This window comes from Anguilla rostrata, chromosome 4 (genome assembly GCF_018555375.3).
Source record: "Anguilla rostrata isolate EN2019 chromosome 4, ASM1855537v3, whole genome shotgun sequence".
NCBI lineage: Eukaryota > Metazoa > Chordata > Actinopteri > Anguilliformes > Anguillidae > Anguilla > Anguilla rostrata.
Genome location: NC_057936.1, coordinates 17,154,935 through 17,175,975, shown reverse-complemented (window position 1 = coordinate 17,175,975; position 21,041 = coordinate 17,154,935). Strand labels below are relative to the sequence as shown.

Genomic DNA, 21,041 nt, shown 5'->3' with positions numbered 1-21,041 from the left:
ATGTGCTTACACCAACAACATCAGTAGGCTGGTATAATAATCTACTGCACCCTACACCTTGGACAGATCTGTTTTACATTTTCTCTGGCATTCACTGATTAAAATAACTCATGTGTCTTCATTTCTCTTTGCTGTGTGCAATGATATTTAATTTAGTTTAACATAAGAAACAATGGCATCATTCTCTAAACTAATGGGAGACTAATTCTGATTTAGTGCACTTGTTCTATTTACCTTTGGATCTAGGGTTTTTCATGTGCATGGAATTGTACGTGCGTACAGACTTTAAATGGGTTTTGTCTACAGGATGAAGACTTTCATAAAAAAAGGTGTAATGCAAAGGGGTGTCTGAGGATATTTTGTTGCCATGGAGGCAGTGCTCTTACCTCCTCTGTCCATCCACTTTAACACTAGTGCTAGGCTCAGGTTGTGTCTCTTGCCCTCTTTTGAACCCTGAGCCCTTGTTCTCTGCAGTGATATTCTGAGCGGGGGGTTGTGGGTAATCCAGGCTGATCACTTCGGCTCAGACAGGATCCTGGAGCAGCTCTCTCTCTCCTTCTGACTATATCCTGAGGACACATTTATTCCACTGTCTGGAGAGTCAGGGCAAAACAGAGCACAGGCATGAAGGTGCACATGCATGCACACGTGCATCTGCACACCAGTGCACAAAGTCATAACATGCTACCTGTAGTCAAAGCACTATCTACTGTCTTTGCTTTCCTTGTTAATTTAGTCACTCAAGCTTTTGTAGCTTCATCAATACACAAAGCTGAATCTGTGTTAATTGTAAATGCCCTGAGAGCTGTTTTCAAGTCCTAACTACATTTCCTACTTAATGTATACTCGGTGCCCTGCACTCTGTCCTGTTCAGCTGACAGTTCATCTGCTACAAGGGCTGCAAATCAGTTAAAAGCAGTAGTCCCACTTACAAAAATTAGATTCTCACCATTTTTATGCAGCTTGTTACCCTTGTATGGAGGATGCCTTCAGGTGCTGGAAAAGGAAATGGCGATCTGCAGTGAAGTATTTCTCTATATTTTTCAAATCTTAATCGTATAATACTGGTAATGAATCATACTTGTGAGCCTCATGTGTGCATTTTGAGTGGTGCCTTTGAGCAAGGAAGGAAAATTATCTGAATCAAAATCAAAGGTAGATCTAAAAGCCTACGGTCTCGCACTCCCACAGCACCCAGCCAAGCTGCCTGAAGCAGATCTTTGTGTGAACTCCTCCTGCATGCTATTCTTTCCTGGTCTCATCCACCACACTTCAGCAGCCATTCAGTGGCCTGTCACCATTGACAAAATGCACTCATTTTCGCCCATGTCCCACAGCTGAAATTAGCCCTACAATGCTGTGTAGATATAGGTAATGCACGTTGCTGTTGAGAGCGGCCTGCTTTCTGGAGGGAAGGGGAAAAAGAGCGGCTGTATGTTATAATGGTCGTAGAGCTGCTGACTGCAGGACCCCTAAGCCTGGGAGCACTCCAGTGCCGCCTGGGTTAATGTGATTGACTGGCCCAGCGTTAATTATGCCGTCTTCCTCTCGCATAATAGCATTAATCAGATTAGGATCTGCAGAGAAGGGAGGGTGCATGTTATCATTCAGTGCCCCCATTCACCGCAATTACCTGGGTCACGCTGAAGTCAGGGTTTACTGGACCTACAGTGCAGCTGGTTTGTTATTCGTGTGGGTGTGTCAGATGCAAGGTATTTGAGTCAACCGTGCATGGGCTGTGGCTGCCGTAGGCCCATGCCATCTTTCTCCATATTTAGATGAACAAACTCATTGTGTCAGGGCCTGCTGTGCTTGACCAGGCAGTGTGGTCAGGCTGGCCAAGTCTGCCTGGACCCATTTACAGAGTGCGTGTCATGTTTGTATTTGGGGCGTTGCTTGTGTATTTGGCAGGGAAGTAGAAATAAATCTTTATTTACGAGTGGGATTGGCTTTCAAGTCTTTAGCAGAAGACAGCTCAGGCCCTAAAATAGAAAGAGAAAGTTCATTAAAATGGGATTCATATTTTACCAAATATGTTCACAGAAGCATTATGATCCTGGGCTAAGATAAATGCATTTAGATTAGTATATGGTGTTATACCTACCAGAACAGATAGGGATTACTCTTTACTTGCTGGATAGCTAACTCTAGTTTGTCACTTTTGAACTTTTGTTTCTGTTAGCATGTCCTTTTATTTTTCACACCATGTAGCCTAATATTTGGAAGGACCTAGCTTCTGTATAAATGGGGGTCTCATTGCTCACATTAAAAGTTTGGCTTGAGCTGCTGAGAAAAATTAACTGCTCCTTCCATTCTCCAATTCCATATTATGTAATGCCTTTTATGGAACTGGCATAAAAACATGGCAAGTCTCAAAAATATGAACACATACATTCATTTCTAATACATATTGGTTTTTTTATTGTTTTTTTAGAGAACCTCACATTTTGGGACCTACCCAAGAACAGTTATTTCTTTTAGAAGTGTGTCTGGGGTAAACTGCACAAGCTTGTAGAGAGAGGGTGTATCTTTTCACTGTGAAGGTGATGTCACATAGGTGTGGTCACCTCTTCTTCAGGTTGGATATTATCAGCCCAGGTATATATTTTTTTTCTTAGTCTCTGATACTTTTCTACACCTGCAGCGTTCGTGTTGCTATGTGGAAATTCAAAAGTTTTCTCTGATTCACTTCAGCTAGAAATCTATGGGAAATTAAAGGGTGTGTGTCTTTCATGGAAAAAACTGCTTTATCCGTTACCCAGATTTTGCATAGTCTGAAACTGTTGTCCAGCTGGCAGTGTTGCTGGTTCTGCCTTTTCTCAACAACAAAAATGAGACTGTACACGGACGGATTTTACTGTGCTGCTAACAACATGCATTCTGTTAGTGGGAAGTGCAGCATTGGCCTGAGTAAGGCCAAGCTATTTACTCATTATCTCTGAAAGACTTGAATAGAGATACTTAAGAGGTGGTCTGATCAGGTTGTGAAGCCAGGTGGGTATTTTCTGGTACTTTTAAGGATAGAAAAATAATTTATATGCAACTCACAGCAGTCAGGAAAATTTACAGCAAATAAGCACGAGCAGATGTTGTGAATAATGTATGACTAAGTGACTAAGCAGAAACTTAATTGGAAATGAAACTGAATGAACTGAAAAGAAGGGCCACTTTCCCTGCAGTACATGAGAATGTATGCAGTGGCTTAAGTGCTTATGTGCTACAGGGAAAGCTACTATGATAGATGCTCCTGTCAGGGTTTACTGGGGTTACGGGTCACAGAAAAAGGGGCGAATCCTTGTTACGCTGTGTCAGTCTTTGTTACACAGTGCCTGTCTTTAGCAAAAGGCTGCAGATAGCCAGACTCCATTGTCCCGCTTGACAGGTCACCCAGCCACAAAGGAATAAATGTATAGAGAAAGTCGACATTGAAAGATGGCGGCAGTGGTTACGGGCCCCATCACAGGCTTTGTGATTGTCACAGCCACCATCAGCTAGCCTATTTCTTTGCGCTCCCTCAAACATTCACCTCTTTGTAACCTATGTATCGTTCCATCTAAGAAAGGAAAACAAAGGGCCCTGGGTTGTGGGTTGTTTAAAGATTGTCTTTGTAACTGGCAGGGAAGAAAAAAGTAATCACAGCAAGAAAATCCTTTTTATTTTAAAAAGGGCTGATTCTAGTGTCATGTCTATTGAGGTGGCCAGGAATAGTGCCCCAAAATCATGAGTTATGATTAGTTAGCCTAACTGTTAGAACTAGGCCCAAGGAAGGGCTTTGTTTAAAAAAAATAATGCTATGGCATCAGTGGACACTCCAGCATAAGCCTTCGAACCATAGCAAAGTCATTTTCAAAATCTGGATTCAAATCAGTGTAATGGCTGTCATTCTCATTGCATAGATATGCAAATTTCTAGAGTAGCAAAGAAATGCAACGTGTTACAGTCCCACCATTCTCAGTAAAGTTATAGCCTACTTCCCAAGTACAAATTACACATCACATTATTTAGATGGCAATGCAAAACTACTTATATTTGTTAATTTTTCAAATTAAATCCCATTGTGATCTGTATACCATTATCAAAGTGTTGCCTAATGCCAAATTAAACAGAATTGGAATATGGTCTGCAGGAAACTGGAGAGAGGGAGGATAAGGCACAGCTAGCTTGCTTGTCAATCTTTTGATCTCACAGTTTTTCCCTGACATTTGTGCATAGACACTATTTTGAATTATGTAAATATTATTCCATTTTCAACCTGAGCGATGTAAGCAATATTCTCTACTTATTTGGCTGTCTGCAACTGCTTAAGTGTCATATTCATGGAAGAATCAGGGTTTGAAGGTATTGTAATGCTTACAATATTTAGCTAACACCAGTTAGGGAACTCATTATTCCAACTGTCTGTAAAGTATGACCCAGATCATAACTGTCCCTGGATGATGTGAAAAAATGTGATTATTGTGTATAGGCTTTATGATAATTTGCTCACCTGTAAACATGTTCCAACTGCTTCAGTTGTGCACATTTGTAAATGAATGCAGCCTAATAATTAAAGTCTGGTTATCTCAGAAGGAATTCTGGTCAGTTCGTTGGAGTATAGCTGGGGGTTATTCTTGCCTTTCTGCCTTTTGTGTGTTTCTTTGATGTTATTTCAGATTTGTGGATATTCATTTGAAGGCAGAGTGCACAGCTGCGCTGACAGTCCACACTAAGCACTCCTGCCCCCACCCCCCACTACCCGCCTCTGTCTCTTTGGCTAGACAAGCGAAGCCCAAAGCCTGTCCCCAATTCACTGTCTGCACTAATGGCCTTGTATCCTCATCTCTGTCTCTCTCTCTTCAGTGGCGTGGTTATGTAAATGGCCATTGTATTTTTGCATTTTAAATATGGATAGTAAGCTAACATCAGATTTTGTGTGCAGTCACTGTTTCTAGACAGTGTCTTATAAATAGTTCAGGATGCCTTGTAATTAAAACCTGTCTAATGTAATGTAGTTACAAGGTTTTTTATTTCACCAACACATAGGCCTAAAAAGCTACTACTTGGATGTACCTGGCTGTAACCATGATGTCACTCTTGCCCTTTGTCTCCCCCTGCAGGTGAGCCAGGGAAATGTCCCCGGTATCGAGAGTGCGTCTTTGGCCATGGACACAGAGGAAGGGGTGGAGGTGGTGTGGAATGAGGTGCTGTTCTCTGAGAGGAAGGTGTTTAATGCCCTGGAGGTAAGGCTAGCATGGAGCACCCAGAGCCGCCTCACCTGCTATGCATGGGATCATTATGGACAGACAGACATGCTGGATCACTCTGCTTCTATGGTGTTTTTAATATGTTCAGGTTAACTGCAATTCAGTATTGGGGGAAAAAAACAATGAAGCTACAGTTGTGTTCTATATTTTAATGTGGATATTTAGTTTTCATGTGAAAGGGTCCAAAGACTGCGTATTAATTCAGTGAAGATGCTTCAGCTTAAAGTGTTGTTTCTACAGCTTATTATCACTTGTGTATGTGGTTGTGTTCATATTTGGGGTAATTATCAAATGTGGAGCAAATCATGCTTCATTTTCTATGGGAAATTCCAAAGAAATGGGGGGGGGGGGGGGATTTAGCTTGACTTGTCCAAACATTGTACTAGAACCCTTTAAATATTGCTGCTGTCATTTTTGCCAGCAATTATATTGCCAGTATTGCAGCTAATTTACTGAGTGATGTAATCTTTCTATTTATCTCTGCTGAGCGCTCCACAAGATGAGGATATCCCTTTGTTAACTTTTATTAGACAAGCCATGAATAATGTCTATTAAATTTTTGTAGATTAGAAATCATAATTTGCTCTGTTGTAATGAGCCTTCATTATGAACACACACCAAAATGCTTTTTACTCCAGAATTATCTGCTGATCATACTGAAAGGAGTTTGGCACCTGCTACCTGCCTATCCTTTGCAAAAAAAAGCATATACAATTGTAGTATTTCTTGTTAGTCTCTTTAATGCTGTGTGTGTGTGTGTGTGTGTGTGTGTGTGTGTGTGTGTGTGTGTTTGTATCTTAGGACAAGATCAAGGCAATGTTTGAGAACCTGATGCAGGTGGAGCACCCAAACATCGTCAAGTTCCACAAGTACTGGCTGGACATGAGGGACAACCAGGCACGAGTAAGCAACTGAGAATTTCTCACGCACACACAAGTACGAGTTCTATCCAAGTTGTCACAGACATTTTCACAGAGAAATGAAAGAACAAACTTTCACTCTAACTCATCGGTCCCTTTTGCTGTAGCCTGTAGTATAGCAACTAAATATAGCAGTACTCAGCCACTGTCTGTTTGACTCACACAGACAACACAATTTTAAAGCCTGTCCCCAATTCACAGTCTGCACTAATGTCCCTGTCTCCCTCCCTTTCTCTCTCTGTCATAGGTGATATTCATCACAGAGTACATGTCTTCAGGCAGTCTCAAGCAGTTTCTGAAGAAGACTAAGAAAAACCACAAGACCATGAATGTGAAGGTAAGCTCATCACCTAAAGAGGAAAGTTGCTTCAGTCTCCTCCTCAGTTCAGCCAAAACAGCCTTCTGTATTATGCCTTTCATTTATATTATGGAAGAACTAACACATCATGAAACGTAATACTGTACCTGTCCCCTCTGCACATACATGGTACAGGACACAGATATGATGAGAAAGTGTACCACTTGGGCTGATATGGCTCTTTCAGGTTACGGAACTGAAGCTATTCAGGAATCTTTTACAGCCGTCTCTTCAAAACAGAAAGATCAGGGGTATTATTTACATTAGCCAAGTCTCGAATTTCATCCCACTGCCTCCTCCCTTGCCTCCACAGACTTGTGATGTCTGCACCATGTGGTGATAGGAGGTACTGCGGTCTTAGACACTGCAAATGGTCAAATGGTGCGTATTTGAAGTTAATGTGATTGGACTAAACTGTGCTTCAGACAGCCCTTCTGTATTTCCCGGATCTCCCTTGTGGCTGACTAGGCTTTTATTTCTAAGGAAAGGCCTTGCACGGTGGCTACTCTTGTCAAACACATGACTGTAACTGACTGCAATGGCCAAAAGTTCGCACTGAGTTCATCAGGGGTAACCTAATAGCCAGCCTTGCCAATGGCTAGCTGTTCATGGCTGGCTGGCTATTCATTTTCCAAAATTGGTTCCCATTTTCTAAAATGGTATTTGTGTCTAAATAAATGGCATTTTTTTTAGATTCGCTGTTAATGAAAACTTTAACAATAGGGGAGTAAAGAATATGACAAAATGGTGTCTGTCTGCTGCAGTGTTCCTGGTGTATGGTGTGGGTGGCATGGCTTGTGAATTGTGTAGCATAGCTGACCATTCCAAATTGTAGTGAAATATTGCCTTTGAAAAATTTTGGAGAGTATGAAATGGTGTTACAGATAAGGAAATGTCTCAATGGCAATGCTCTGCAAAAAGAACAGTATCCTTTGAACGTGTAGTGTAGCTAGTTCACAAAAAATGTAAACACCTGGATAAATGAGAATATCATCCATTAAATGAGCAAATTGCTCATTCATGTAAATGCTGGACAGGCCCGGTAGCCTCCACCGGGGTCTAAAGTACCGCGAAGATTAGGCAAATTAGCCCACTGACGTTGTCGTCGGTCCATCTGTCATATGATTTCTTCTGTAACGCCATACTACCACCGACGTAGCCTACATTATTTTCTAATAACCGGGACAGCCCGGAGGGGTTTATTCCACTTATATACAACGGGTTACCAACAATGACTATATATGGTTACTTTTGTATTTAGCCTATTGATTTTCATATATCCTCTCAAACACATTCATTAACAGCAGAAAACATGCACACGTTGTAAACAATTTGCTGTTTTATTACTTTCTCGTCGTCAATTCCATATAGGCTAATCGCAAAATGACAAGAATAGAACGAAAACTCGGACTTGCGTGAAAATGTAAATTTTAGTAGTGGTACAGCCACCGTTTGCTTTCCTTCGAAGTTACTGCTAGCCGAGCAGCGAAGTGTGCCCTCCAGATGCGAGCCATGCACCATAAATTAGTCCATAGTCTTCCTGGTCTTTTCGTGGAATTGAAAAATGGCAGTAAAATTGAGTAAAATTACGGCAGTCTGAAAAAGCTAAAGGGAAGATTACTAGAATTAACCTGTTATTTTACCCGGATAAAAAGTGCGGAAGGTGATTTCCAGTTTGCTTGTACTGTATCACCAATGTTAATTATGCAGAACTACCGCATACCTCACATAACTGTATCAAACGTTTTGAGTCAATTACAACGGGCTAACAAAGAAAATCCGGAAGAAAATATTCAGCAACCGAATTAATCCGTTTGAATGTGTTGGTAGCCTACGTAGCCTAATATGCTGTCCAAGAACGAATGCCTAGCATTTTATAAAACGAATACTAAAGCAAGAAAAGAACAGAAGAGCACACGTTATAATTCCAAGACGTTGACAGGCTATAACCAAAAGTAGGCTACTGCGCCGCATAATATACAAGTTTGATTTGAAGTTATTATGAAAATAAATTGGTTTGCCGCTGAATATTTTCAAACATGGCGGGTAATGGCGGAAAATAAATACAACACAAATGCTACGAGTACTCGACCAATCAGAAATGTTCAGCGCTGCAAGCTCCACCCAAAAGGTTCCTGTACTTTCGGAAAGTACTACCCCCCGAGCAGGAACGTTTTGGGGGGTAAAACAAAGCCCCCAGAACTAAATTTAGACCCTAGTTCCTGCGGTGGAAACGCACTGAGTTCCTCAAAAGGTTCCTAGTTCCGGGGTATAGTTCCTGCGGTGGAAACGCGGCTATTGTTGCTGTTATGGCTGTGAGAGGAGACCTCAATGAATTAGAAAGAAGAGCTCATTTGGCAGAATGCCAGTTTGAGAAAGCTGATGTTTCATGAACAATAATGTCTAAGGTGAAGTGGGCATGCAGCTGGAAGGGTGTAATTGGAGAGTATGTTTGTATTTAAAAGCACAATTCTAAGCAGGTGAGTGACCATAGCTCAGCTGCGATTTAAAATATGGGGCGAGAGCAGCCAGTTTAATCTAAGGGTGGTGGCTCAATGCACAGGCCCAAGCGACTTTACATTGGTGTTTTCTTTACATTATTCACAATATGTAAATAATAATGCATGCATTTTATTGCCAGTATATTGCTTATATTTATTAGAATACAGATTATTGTACAGTTTTGCAGCTTCCAGTAACAATATTGTAGTCGTGTGCATTGGCAATTAAAGCATCTGGAAAATGGAAATAAGCCTGCATTACTTTAGTTCTACCTTATTTTGGTCGAGAAAAAAAATGGGGATAACTTTTCTCCCATAGGTCTCAGTACTGAAGATATGTGGAGGGTGTGAATGAGCTGAAAGGGGAGAATGTTGAGTCAAAAGCCATGTTTTGCCACATCGCGTTTCTTTTGACAGCATTGTTCCTTAACGGAGGTCTATATTTTGTATATAGCACATGTGGGGGTAAAGAAAGGAAGTTGCCCATATGTCAAAACACAAAGTGGTTGTGCAGTAACCTTTGCCTGTCTGTGTTCATTGTGTTCCAGGCATGGAAGAGGTGGTGTACACAAATCCTCTCTGCCCTCAGGTAAGGCAAACCTATGTGAGCATGAAACAAAGGTTGAGTGATATGGATTTTTCAAGACTGACACCAATTTATACCTGTTTTTCTCTTAGTTAAAAAGGTAGAAAATACCAGGTGTAAATCGTTTGCAAGAAATGGCAGTTCACACCACATATTGGATTTAATTGGCTCCACATTCTGCTGTATGTCACCTTCAGGTCGAATTATATCTTCTATTAGATAAATCTATCTTGCAGAAAATGGTGTATGACCTCCCTGGACTATTGCTCATTACTTAGGGCACCCCAATAGGTAGAAAAATGAGGTAAAGAAGAAAAGCTTAAATAAACAAATATGTTAATTAGCTACCCAGAAAAGTTAGGCAGTTGTCCAAGTGTACCATGCTTACAGGGATTGATATGCTAACTTGAAATACCAACTTGAATCACTAGCAGTTCTCTATCATAATGCAAACAAATAACAAATAACTCTGCTGCACTAGAAGAAATATGAAATTAAAATAAAATATACATAGTTTGTTAAATGCTCGTGCAATAAATATATAAATGGGGTCAATATCCAAGGATTGCCTATTGTGTGCTAAGTTCAATATTTATCGATCAGGGTAGCATGGAAACTTGGAGCTATATGCCAGTCAATACTAAATCATGTGAATGAGCACATAACTTTTCAGTGTAAGTATAACCCTTAGAGTGTGAGTGTGATGTTAGAGTGTGATGAGAATGTATTATGTAATAACCCAAGTCGTGCCCCAACCTTTTTGTGTAAACCTGAAACTGAAGCTTTGATTCATAGAAGAGAGGTGTCTCTCTGCATTTTGAGAGCAGACAGTTCCTTATCTCAAGCAAAGAGGGCAGCTGCTAATGTTGTGGTCTACAGCACCTGTGGTCATGAGGTGCATGCAAAATATGAAGACAAGATAAGGGCTAAACCGCTGCCCTGGAAATTAATCACTATTTAGACATATGGAGCATAAAGCTTAATCATTGCAAGCGTTTGATAAAACATTGTCGACTATATGCTCCCTTCTGCATGGATCCTCCCCTGCCTGGCCTGTTCCCAGAAAGCCTGTCCTTCACCATAGTTCTGTTGAATTTATGTTGTGGTTTTTCGAAAGGGAGGTCTGCATACTGGAAGCTCTGCAGTGTGCGCGCATTAGCTGCCCTGTTGAGAAATAACAATCTTAACGCTATTCGGAAATTCATGTGGTGTTCAGTGAATACCTGAGTTAAGCCATTTGTATTTTATTGTCCCTATGATTATCGAGACTTTATGGCAGCAACGGCTGTGATTCTGTATTGTCAGTGGAACAGATTACGCTGAAACCACCTAAAACCGGTGGTTCTGCTTTCTTTTTTTTACACTACACATTGTTGTAATTGTTGTAAGGCAGTGACCTGATGGTAAAGACTTGCTATTGTCTTGATGAAGTCAAGATCATGTTTTGAAATGTGCTTGAAAAAGAGCCTGAATGCACATGTACATTGTATGTGTACATTGTACGTGAATTCAAAGTTGCTTGTGCATGCTATTGGAGTGGTTTCAAGTATACTGACAATAATGTCTGTGTCATTCCCAGTTACCTGCACTCCTGTGACCCTCCAATCATCCACGGCAACCTCACCTGTGACACCATCTTCATCCAGCACAATGGGCTCATTAAAATCGGCTCAGGTATGCCACGACCAGAATGTTTACTGTGTCATTTTTGGCTTTATCAGGATGACGTATAACTAGTGGAAATGGGTATCTTTTGGCCCTTAAAGAATGCGGCTGTCTTGTGGCCCTTGAATAATTTGTGACTTGCTGAATCTCCTGAACAGGGTCTAATATAAGCAATGAAACCAAATGTACTGCACATTTTTAAGACTACCCATGCAAAATGCTGAAAACCTAGAAGGAGTTATTATACTTAACAGAACACTGTCACTCGGTGAGCCAGAAGGATTAGTTATTAACTGAAGCTAGTGAACTGAAATGACCAGACTGGATTGTGGAGACATAATGTCCACTCATAATCCTCTTGTCTAGATCCTCATCTATTTTTGTCTAAAATTAAAGCATATCACTGAAATTATATTAAAATTGTTTTCTTTACTGTTCCCCATCTTTTTCCTGACTCCAGTTTGGCACAGACTGTTTGTCAATGGTAAGAACCACCTTCTCGGCAGCTTGCTAGGTACAGCACTCTGCTTGGTTAAAATGATCAAATGGCAAAAAACATGGGAGTGTTACTTTAGATCAGTGTTTCTTAAACTGTGGGGTGGGACCCAAAATTGGACAAGGAAGTGTATGAGGTGGGTCCCGGAATGAGTCTGTAGTCCACTACGATATGCTATTTGTGTATTTGGTGGTTACCTGAGAAGTACCACATTTCTAAGTTGGGTCCTGACGTTAAAATGTATTTCTAATTTGTGTACCGTTATTAAAAAGTTTAAGAACCAGTGCTTTAGATTAAAATTTAAAACACAATTATGTATATACCTCTTGGCATTTCACTGAAGCTCAGTTAGGCAGGACGACAGCATAACTTTTGTGCTTCGCAGTGTGTTCCATCTTGTTTGACTTCAGATTTGTTGTTTTGGATGTTTGGGCTTGGTCTTTCAGAGTGTGTTTGTGTGTATTTCTGACTGTCTGATAAATCTGTTCTCTGTTCTCATGGCTAATATATAAGTATCTGTATAAAAGTCCACAACGGACCTTTAAATGTTGCATTCTTGTGAGTTTATTTGTTTTTCTTTTTGTCATTTAGATTCTTTAATTTGGATCATGCTACACTCAATGACAAATTCTTCTGAAAGTCACTAACTAATGCAACTGAGTTATAGAGCGTATAGGTTTTTGCTCAAGCACGTAGATTTTATTTTTCACTGTCTCTCCTTTTGCAGTGTTCCCAGAGGCTGGCGTTCAGGGTAAAGTACGGCACAACCGGGACGAGCAGAGGAACCTTCATTTCTTCTCTCCGGAGTATGGCTGTGAGTGTCAGTCTGTGTATACCTTTTTGCCAGTCTGTTAGACCGTGTGTGCTTGAATCTGGCACTCTCCCTGGCAGTCTTTCTGCCTGCAGAACTTGGACAATCTGTTTACCTGCCTGACTGTGTGTCTCTCTCAAATGTTCACAAGATGTTCTGTGAGTAGCTGTTATAACAAATGACAATGCCTTGCAGGTTTCCTCCAGCTGATGTGTTTTATGATGTGCATCAGTTGCTTACATAACCATGCTCAGTGTCAATGATCCAAGCCAACTGTATAACCTCACAGACCTTGTTCATAGTATTTGCATGAGAAATAGACTTCCTGTTGTATATGAGCTGTCAAAGTTGAAATCTGCATATATGCCCGGGAAAACGCTGTACATTTTCATCAGCCCAGAAAATCTTTTGTTGCATGCATACAACATATATAAGTCCTTGCTTTGTACCAGATAAATAAGTGACATTTGAATTTTTAATATTCAGTTTAACATTTTACCTTGTTCTGGTGGGCTGGATGGTTGTACCTGTCTATGTGCTTTTCTATGTAGAAATTTTATTGAGGTCATTTTGGTCCCTCAGACAAAGGATCTGAGTAAATATCAGTGTTTCTGTAGGGCACCATTGTTTTGATTTTAACACTATCTGCTGTTTTTTTACAGCGTTTTGTAACAGCTGTAAAAGCTTTCTTTCTGACACCCAAGTAATCTATTTAATTTTTCCTATTCTTTCATTACTCTATTTCAACCCTTTCACCACTGCCCCCCCCCCCCCCCCCCCCCCCCCCCTTCACAACCGGCCCAATCTGCGGTCCTTCACTTACTATTTTCAGCAGCTGAAGATGACTATGCCATCGACATCTTCTCTTTTGGGATATGTGCCCTGGAGGTAAGAGATGGCCACTGGCAGACAGGATATGGATATTGCAGTTTCATGCTGGCTAGATGGGCTGAGAAACTTACACACCAAAATATGAAAATGCAGTTTGAAGTCCTCTTGGTCACAAAGCCTTAAAGACCAACAGTGTGATTGAGCTGTGAGCACATGGTTCCAGCAGTCCAGCATGTGTGCTTTTAAACTGGACCCAGAAAAGTGAATGGTCAGATGGCAGTCACAGCCCGTCTGAGGGACATTTATCCAAGGTAGACAGCAGTATGCGGCCCCAGCTGACTTTCTATGTGACTCATAAGGAGGGGAGGCCAAGTCAGAGGCACACACACTCACATATACGCAAGATTGCCATTACTCATAGTACACACAGACACACTGCACAAACATACTGAACCTCAGCAGCCTTATTAGCCTGACAGCCTGAAGATCGTACGTTTATTACATTCAGGTACATGTGGAACAGTATATTGATTTGAACTAGACTTGCCAAAAACAGAATAAACACCAAATATTATTTTATGGTATAAAATAATATAAAAGGGCAGTAACATAAAACTGGGAGGGGGGGGGCACCTTGAATAAATGTTCACTTCCATTTTAAACATTTTAAATACAGTTGTTAGCTGTTGTCGAAATGTCATTGAGCGAGTAATAGAGGTGCCAGTTCTGATCTCAGTTAAATACTTTGTGGGTACAGATGGCTGTGTTGGAGATCCAGGCTAATGGAGATGCTGTTGTGTCCAAGGAGGCCATAACCAATGCTGGGCAGTCGCTGGAGGACCCGCTCATGAGGGTGAGCAGCAAGTTACACTCATTGTCCTTTGTCCTCTCTGGGAAGGACTGTATCACACTACGCAACATGATTGACAGACAGGAAGATATGCCTCCTTGCAGAGGATTGGTTGTTAAGATTCAGGCGCTGTGAAATTTAAAGTGGCTGTTTTCAGAGCCTGGGGCAGTCAGAGAGGCCAGATGAACAAATGAACAAGTGTTCTAAAAAAACTTACATGCTGCACCTTTAATTACAAAATGCTAGTGGTTGCTCATAAATGTAAGGCAATCAGAGAGTATAGTGCTTCTTGTATGATTAAGTGCTATTTGCAGAAACTGCATTGAGTTAAAAATCAAGCATCAAACGGTAATTATGTTTTTGAGGAGTAAACATTGATACACTCAATTAAATATTACAGTAAACTATTTTATCAAGACAATGTTTCAGATGCATGATTTTGTGAATCATTGGATGGAAATAATCATAAGTGTTCTTGAGTGATGAATGGTTAAGTGGTCATGATAAGCTTGTGGAAATTGAGTGGCTAGACCCTAATAAAGATGGGAAATGTGCAAATGCCAGGGTTAAGCTTGAATCTTGCCCTCCCTGGTGCTGCAGGAGTTCACCCAGTCCTGTGTACGTCATGAAGCCAAGATGAGGCCCACGGCCCATGACCTGCTTTTCCACCGTGTGCTCTTCGAGGTCCACTCCCTCAAGCTCCTAGCTGCCCACTGCTTCATCAGCAACCAATGTGAGTGCCTAGGTAGCCACAGGAAATACTGCACCCACATATGCTATACACACTTCAGCATTATCTCTTGTTCTCGACTACCAACTTTGGCTGTGCTTAAAATGGCACCCTTGGCCCCCACTGGTTTCTCCTGATCTCTGATTGTAAGGTCATGCAAATTTTATCGTTTTCTATCATTGACCTATCAACGACCTGCCCAAGCTGACTCATAGCAGAGAACCTCAACCCATTCCCCAGTAAGCTTATTCATGCATTCCTTATAGCCAGGTCTGTGGTGACATCAGAGGAGTGGGTTCATTATGTATGAAGGAGGCATGTCAATGGACCATTGTTAACCCTACCTCAATTTCTCCCCACAGACCTTCTCCCTGAGAACTGTGTGGAGGAAAAGACTAAGTCCTTTGATCCCAACGGTGTCATGGCAGAGATCGAACATAAAGGTCGCCCAGGAGTGCAGCTGAAGTGAGAGCAGAGCCTTTATTACAAAATTTCCAGGAAATGTCTTCCTAGACCCAATCTCATGCTCTTTCTTTGACATGTAGGTACTCCCATGTCTCCCCTCTTGAGCTGGAGAAGTTCCTGGAGGATGTCAAGTAAGTTTATGGCTGCTTCAATGACTGTTGTGTGTGCTGTCAGTGGGAGGTCATGGCCCTTATGATGAGTAAAGTTGTGTGAGTGGAAAGGTCTTGGCTCCCTCTGTGAGAATGATGACCAGTGAAACTGCATGTACTGCAAGTGGGGATGCCATGGCTCTTTCCTCTCTCCCCAGGAACGGGATCTACCCTCTGATGAACTTCGCCTCTGCACGCCCCCACCCTGTCCCACGTGCCCTTTCCTTGTCCCAGGAGCACATGGAGACTGTGAAGACCCCCACTCCTGAGCCACAGGAGACAGAGACCAGGAGGGTGAGGAGGGGGTTGAGTGGAATGGAGGTGGGGAAGAGGAGGGGAGGGGACAGTGGAGTACATGCATGATTGAGAAAATATGTTGCTTGTGGTATTCACATCTTGCATTGTTTTCGTGTCTCAGGGGAAGCTTGAGCACTGTACTCATATGCATTGAAAGTTAAAGCCATTCATGTCATTTTTACAATGGACAGTTTTCCAAACGTGGGCCTTTCTTCCACTCTGGCTATCCCATCGTGTTTTACCCTGCTTGCCTCTGACCACAGTCCATCTTTGTGTTGCACTGTGCATTGCAGGTTGTGCAGATGCACTGCAATATGGAGTCCAATGAAGAAGGGACACGGACTCATGTGAGTTCTGTTCCACCTCCCCTTGCACCCTTACAGCACATGAGCAGAGGGATGGAAATTGTGGACAGTGTATTTGACAAGGGCTTTAAAATAGCTTTTCACATGTTTCTTGATAATAATACATGATTCGCTCCTTTTAATCTTTATTATTCTGTACTGCTTTATTTTTTTCTGTACTGTATTGTCCTTTGTGGTTTCATACTATTGGGCCTTTTTGTAAAGCACTTTGTGCTTCTTGCTGCAAAAGTGCTCTATTAATAAAATAAACTTATTATACAGGTATAAGTGTTCTTGAGAAGATCCATATCAACTCAAATATGAGCAAGCAGAGTTTCATATTTTCTTAGTCAAGGTTACTGGAAACCACATACTTCTTCATTTGGCTTATCCACCCAACTACATTACACTTGACTGGAACCCTGTCCAGTTTAGCTGGCTACATGATAATCGTTGGTTTGCCTGTTTCCCAATTTGCCTGTAGCTTTCTCTGTTCCTGAAGATGGATGACAAGCTTCACCGGCAACTCAGCTGTGACATACTGCCCAGTAAGTTCTGTGCAGTCAATCTCTTGGATGGATTTGAAATTCAAAGACAGTGCATTCAGCCAACATATTAAGTGGTACCAGAAAATGTCCACCGCTTTTGGTAAAATAACTACCGTAACAGTGCCACCTTTTGGCTGTGTGGTAATTTGCAACTGGATGCATGTCCTTCCATAGTGTAATATGCCTTTCTCCTTCCTCGGTTGGCTGCGTTTCTCTTGGCATCGTAAGCTTCCCGCTTTCTATCTGTCATAACAAATGAGATCATATATTTATGTGGCAGTAATGATTGGTTTTCAAAAAGAACTTCAGGAGTCAAAAGGATTCAGCTCATTCTCTGTCATCCTCTGTGTCTTCATCATCTCAGTGTTTGTAATGGGTAATATCCATCTTGTGAATCACACAGGACAAAAAATCATTGATCCAACTTGATGAGATGGATGACCCTGTACATTTTTCAATTTCAGCAGCAAATTTCTTTTTTGTATGTGATGAAACGATGCACACTGTGTGAAATATGAAATAATTTCAGTCTAAAAGATCTTATTTAAAATCCTATATGGTGTGTAGGGCATATGCACCATTCTATGTAGGTGGAGACATGTACCTGAGGAGTTTCTCATTAGTATCTGTGTGGGTGTGTTTCAGCTGACAACTCCAAGGACTTAGCCAATGAACTGGTTCACTATGCCTTCATCAGTGAGGTAAGTGGGACTGAGTACTGTCACTGAGTATGGCCAGCAGCCATGCCTCCCTGATGCCTTATGGTAAATGAGTTATTTAGATCTGGACTTGAATAATACTTGCATGGGAAAGTCTTTGGAAAACCACCAGGATTCCCTTGGTCCTTGAAAATCCTTGAAGCTGAAGTCACCAAAAACATTTTTGTTTCCATTGAAATTCTGTCAAGTTTAATCCTCCAGCAGTTAAACTGGTCAAATAAACAATATAAACTATTGCCTTGCCACTGATGCCTATTGAGACTTTTGGTACAAAACAACTACTGTGCATTGTCATGGGTGATGCTACATTTTTTTGTGGCAGTTCGGTGTACCACTGAACACTTCAGTGTGAATGTTTTAAGGTGAAATATTCCAGAAATCTTAGAAGTTATTTTAGAAGATGGAACTGTTATTTTAGAAGATGGAACTATCTGATTCTTAGGTCCCGATGTGGCAGAGAAGTTAGAATTGATGGAATATTGCTGGTGTGCTGGCAATGCAGCAGGAGAGATGCAGAAGTTGTGTTGATGTCCCTCTCTTCCCTGTCGCTTTGTCCCACAGGAGGATTGTGACAAGCTGGCAATGTTCCTCGAGGACGAGCTGTGCAAACACAGGGGCATTACACCTGGTTCCTCGGGGGCAATGGTTATGATGCACTAAAGGGTGGGAGGGCCACAGCAAACAAAAGCCCACACAGGGGATTTGGAAGACGCAAGTGGAGGCTGAAAGATGAGAGAAAGAGGGCCCTACGGTAGATCTCATGGCCAGGATGTAGCAGCCAAATGGTGAGGTTCACACCCACCACATGGCACCCATGAAGAGTTTAACAAACCAGGATGAAGACGAAGGCACCCGAGCACAGCCTCGAGAACCATTCCATAAAGCAAAGCGGCTGCTTCCTGTTGGAGGATGTGGTTGTGCCCATCTCCAGCTATCACCCAATGCTGCAGAAGTCAAGTTTCCATGTTGGTAAACCCTCCTGTTCTTGGGGTGAAAGTGCTATGTTTTGCCTTGAGGTCTATGCCTTTGTGACTTACCCACTCCCTTGTTGCCATTTTGCCTCTGGAAGAGCCAAAGTCGCTGCTTGTCAGAGAGGTACATTTAATGGGGAAGTTTGTAGCAACGCACAAATAGCTATGGAAGTGAAACCAGAAGTTGGGCAAACAGAACATCCATCTGTGCTTCAAGTCCTAAAGATACATAGTTCCTACGTTCCAGACTATTAATGTATTATTTAAAATAAAAATGTTAAACTGTTAGCAATTATTTATGTTCTTAGAAGCCATTAATAATACATTTTCCAATATACACTGCTAATGATGAATGGCTAGCTCAAATTAGTAGCTCCTGTGCTGTTCATCCTTGTCAGCGGTCATATGATCCAACCCCAGTTTCTAGACTGTGTGCTCTGCAATGAAGATTGTGTGTGTGCATACCTTCTGTGCAAGTATGAGTGCCTTTGTATGTTCTGAGTGATCCGCTGGTCTCTTTGTTTTTTTTTTTCTGGATGGTTTCGCCCCCAGAAGACTGTATGGTACCCAAAGGTTTGAAAAGTGCCTGCCATGGCAGCTGTGCACATATTTAAACTGTGCAGAAAGCACATTCTAGAGTTTCCATAACTTATGTACGGTGGACATGCCAATTAACAACTGCATGCTGGGATGGAAAATATTTCAAGCAGTAAAATCACACACTAAACACTAGCTGTATGTTGCAAGGGCACCATAATTTTGCTGCAGTATGAAAAAGTGCCTCTGTGAGGACATAGTGTTACTAAAGTTCTCATTCTCTCTGCGCAGCTAATATCCAGCTCGCTTCCCTCCACATTTTTCCTATCGCAGGCCGACTGCTATATTTATTCCCAGAAAAACATTGCTAATTGCAAGTCTCTTCCACCAACAGCTAGTATTCAGCTATGACAAACCTTTCTTAACACGACCATGATTCTCTGAGTGTTTTCAGGTACTAAATATATTGAAATACCTGAGTGGCTGAAAGATTTAATCATGTAAAACTGTTTTTACTTGTATTTTATTGACAATGTCTAAAAGTCACAGTACCTTATGTCCTACAAAAAGCATTGCATGTAACTTTTACCAATGACTCTCTCAATATGGCCACTTGCCTGTATATCTGAACATTGTATTTAAAGTCAAAGCACACTAGAAATGCTATTTCTATGCAGAATCTATAAACAGTAACTCAGAGTTCAAAAAAACAAAACAAAGTAAAAGGAGGTTGGATAGGATTTCAAATTATCTGTAGCAGGAGACAGGGTCTGTGTCAGTCAGTGTGAGAGCGGGAGGTACTGAGAGGACAGAAAACTGCGCCAAGGAAGATAGCATCATTATGTACTGGAGGAACGTATCAATTGTAAAAACACACTCATAGATATTGCATCAGACATGATTTGGGTGTTTATCATCACTCTCACCATACTGTGGAACCACTGCCTCCTCCCCCAGCCCAATATATCAGAAAAGAGAATTAGGTGTTAATGGTTTATTCTAGGAAGGAGGAAAGGGAAGTTCAGGAAAACTACTTGGAAAAGAGATATTCTTATCATGTTGCTGATATGTCTATGGTCTTTCTTTCAGTATGCAAACCTTAATTTAACTTTTACCTTTTTTGTGACCACCCCGTCTGTGAAACTATAATCCCATTAAAATTCACCCTTCTTCCAGATACCTGCTCTGTGATAATCAAAGTTATCTATTTTTTTTTTTTTTTTACATGTTTCTGATTGAATCCCTAAGTTATGCCAATGCATCTGCATGTTGTTAGATATAAATATCTGAATGATGTTGTTGAAACTGGTGCATTTTAACTGAAACTGAGTGTAACTGTATGGTGTGCTGCCTCAACTCTGACGCACAACTAAGAGGGAGAGGGCTGATACTTTACTCCATGTATGCAGTCAACCCCACAAACATCAAGAGCCAGGCTTCTCTGTGAGATAACTTTGCTCTTTGTTTAGATAGCTGCAACTGGTCCATGAGCTTTTGAAGAATGCCTTAGTCACTGATAGACAGCCATCTGTCACACTGATGATTACCAATAACTGATAAAGTAAGTGAATGTACAGAATCAGAAGAACAATAATGTATACCTGTCCGTCCATTTGTTTGCTTGCCACCATCCCTCCCCCTCACTGGAGTCTGTTGAATGAATGTGGGCTCCTAGTAATAAGCAGGTTCTGCCTTGTTTTGTCCATTTTATGTAAGATATTGTACAATAATTATAGTGATCACGTTAATAAAACTCTAAGATTGGAACCCATCTCAGAAACGTGATGTTATTGAGTCTTTACATGTGCCTTATGGATGTGTACAGTTTCGACCATAATGCCGACCTTGACCAAGCACATAACATAATGACGAGAACAGGCCATTCAGCCGAACAATGCTCGCCATTTTCCTGTCTAGTACCTAGTGCTCTGATGGTATCAAACGCCGTACCAAGCCTGGTCTTGATAATCCCCAGAGTTTCTGTCTCTACTACGTGATCTGACTGGCTATTCCACACATT

At 41.4% G+C, this 21,041-nt stretch overlaps 1 protein-coding gene across 2 annotated transcripts in view; it reads left to right on the top strand.

The window, feature by feature from the left end:
• The window catches only part of LOC135252663 (nuclear receptor-binding protein 2-like), a 47,550-nt gene extending 26,758 nt beyond the window's left edge, over nucleotides 1-20,792 (top strand). Inside the window, exons 2-18 of one of the 2 annotated variants that reach the window (XM_064331003.1) lie at nucleotides 5,097-5,219; nucleotides 6,045-6,146; nucleotides 6,411-6,500; nucleotides 9,571-9,611; nucleotides 11,188-11,282; nucleotides 11,734-11,757; nucleotides 12,497-12,583; nucleotides 13,416-13,468; nucleotides 14,169-14,264; nucleotides 14,862-14,994; nucleotides 15,354-15,456; nucleotides 15,537-15,587; nucleotides 15,764-15,899; nucleotides 16,196-16,249; nucleotides 16,731-16,794; nucleotides 17,440-17,495; nucleotides 18,075-20,792. In XM_064331003.1, the coding sequence (XP_064187073.1) occupies nucleotides 5,097-5,219; nucleotides 6,045-6,146; nucleotides 6,411-6,500; nucleotides 9,571-9,611; nucleotides 11,188-11,282; nucleotides 11,734-11,757; nucleotides 12,497-12,583; nucleotides 13,416-13,468; nucleotides 14,169-14,264; nucleotides 14,862-14,994; nucleotides 15,354-15,456; nucleotides 15,537-15,587; nucleotides 15,764-15,899; nucleotides 16,196-16,249; nucleotides 16,731-16,794; nucleotides 17,440-17,495; nucleotides 18,075-18,173 (1,407 nt within the window). In that variant the 3' untranslated portion in view covers nucleotides 18,174-20,792. Of the gene's footprint in view, nucleotides 1-5,096; nucleotides 5,220-6,044; nucleotides 6,147-6,410; nucleotides 6,501-9,570; nucleotides 9,612-11,187; nucleotides 11,283-11,733; nucleotides 11,758-12,496; nucleotides 12,584-13,412; nucleotides 13,469-14,168; nucleotides 14,265-14,861; nucleotides 14,995-15,353; nucleotides 15,457-15,536; nucleotides 15,588-15,763; nucleotides 15,900-16,195; nucleotides 16,250-16,730; nucleotides 16,795-17,439; nucleotides 17,496-18,074 lie in introns of both variants that reach the window. The other variant, XM_064331002.1, reaches the window with a different exon arrangement.
• The last annotated feature ends 249 nt before the right edge of the window (nucleotides 20,793-21,041 follow it).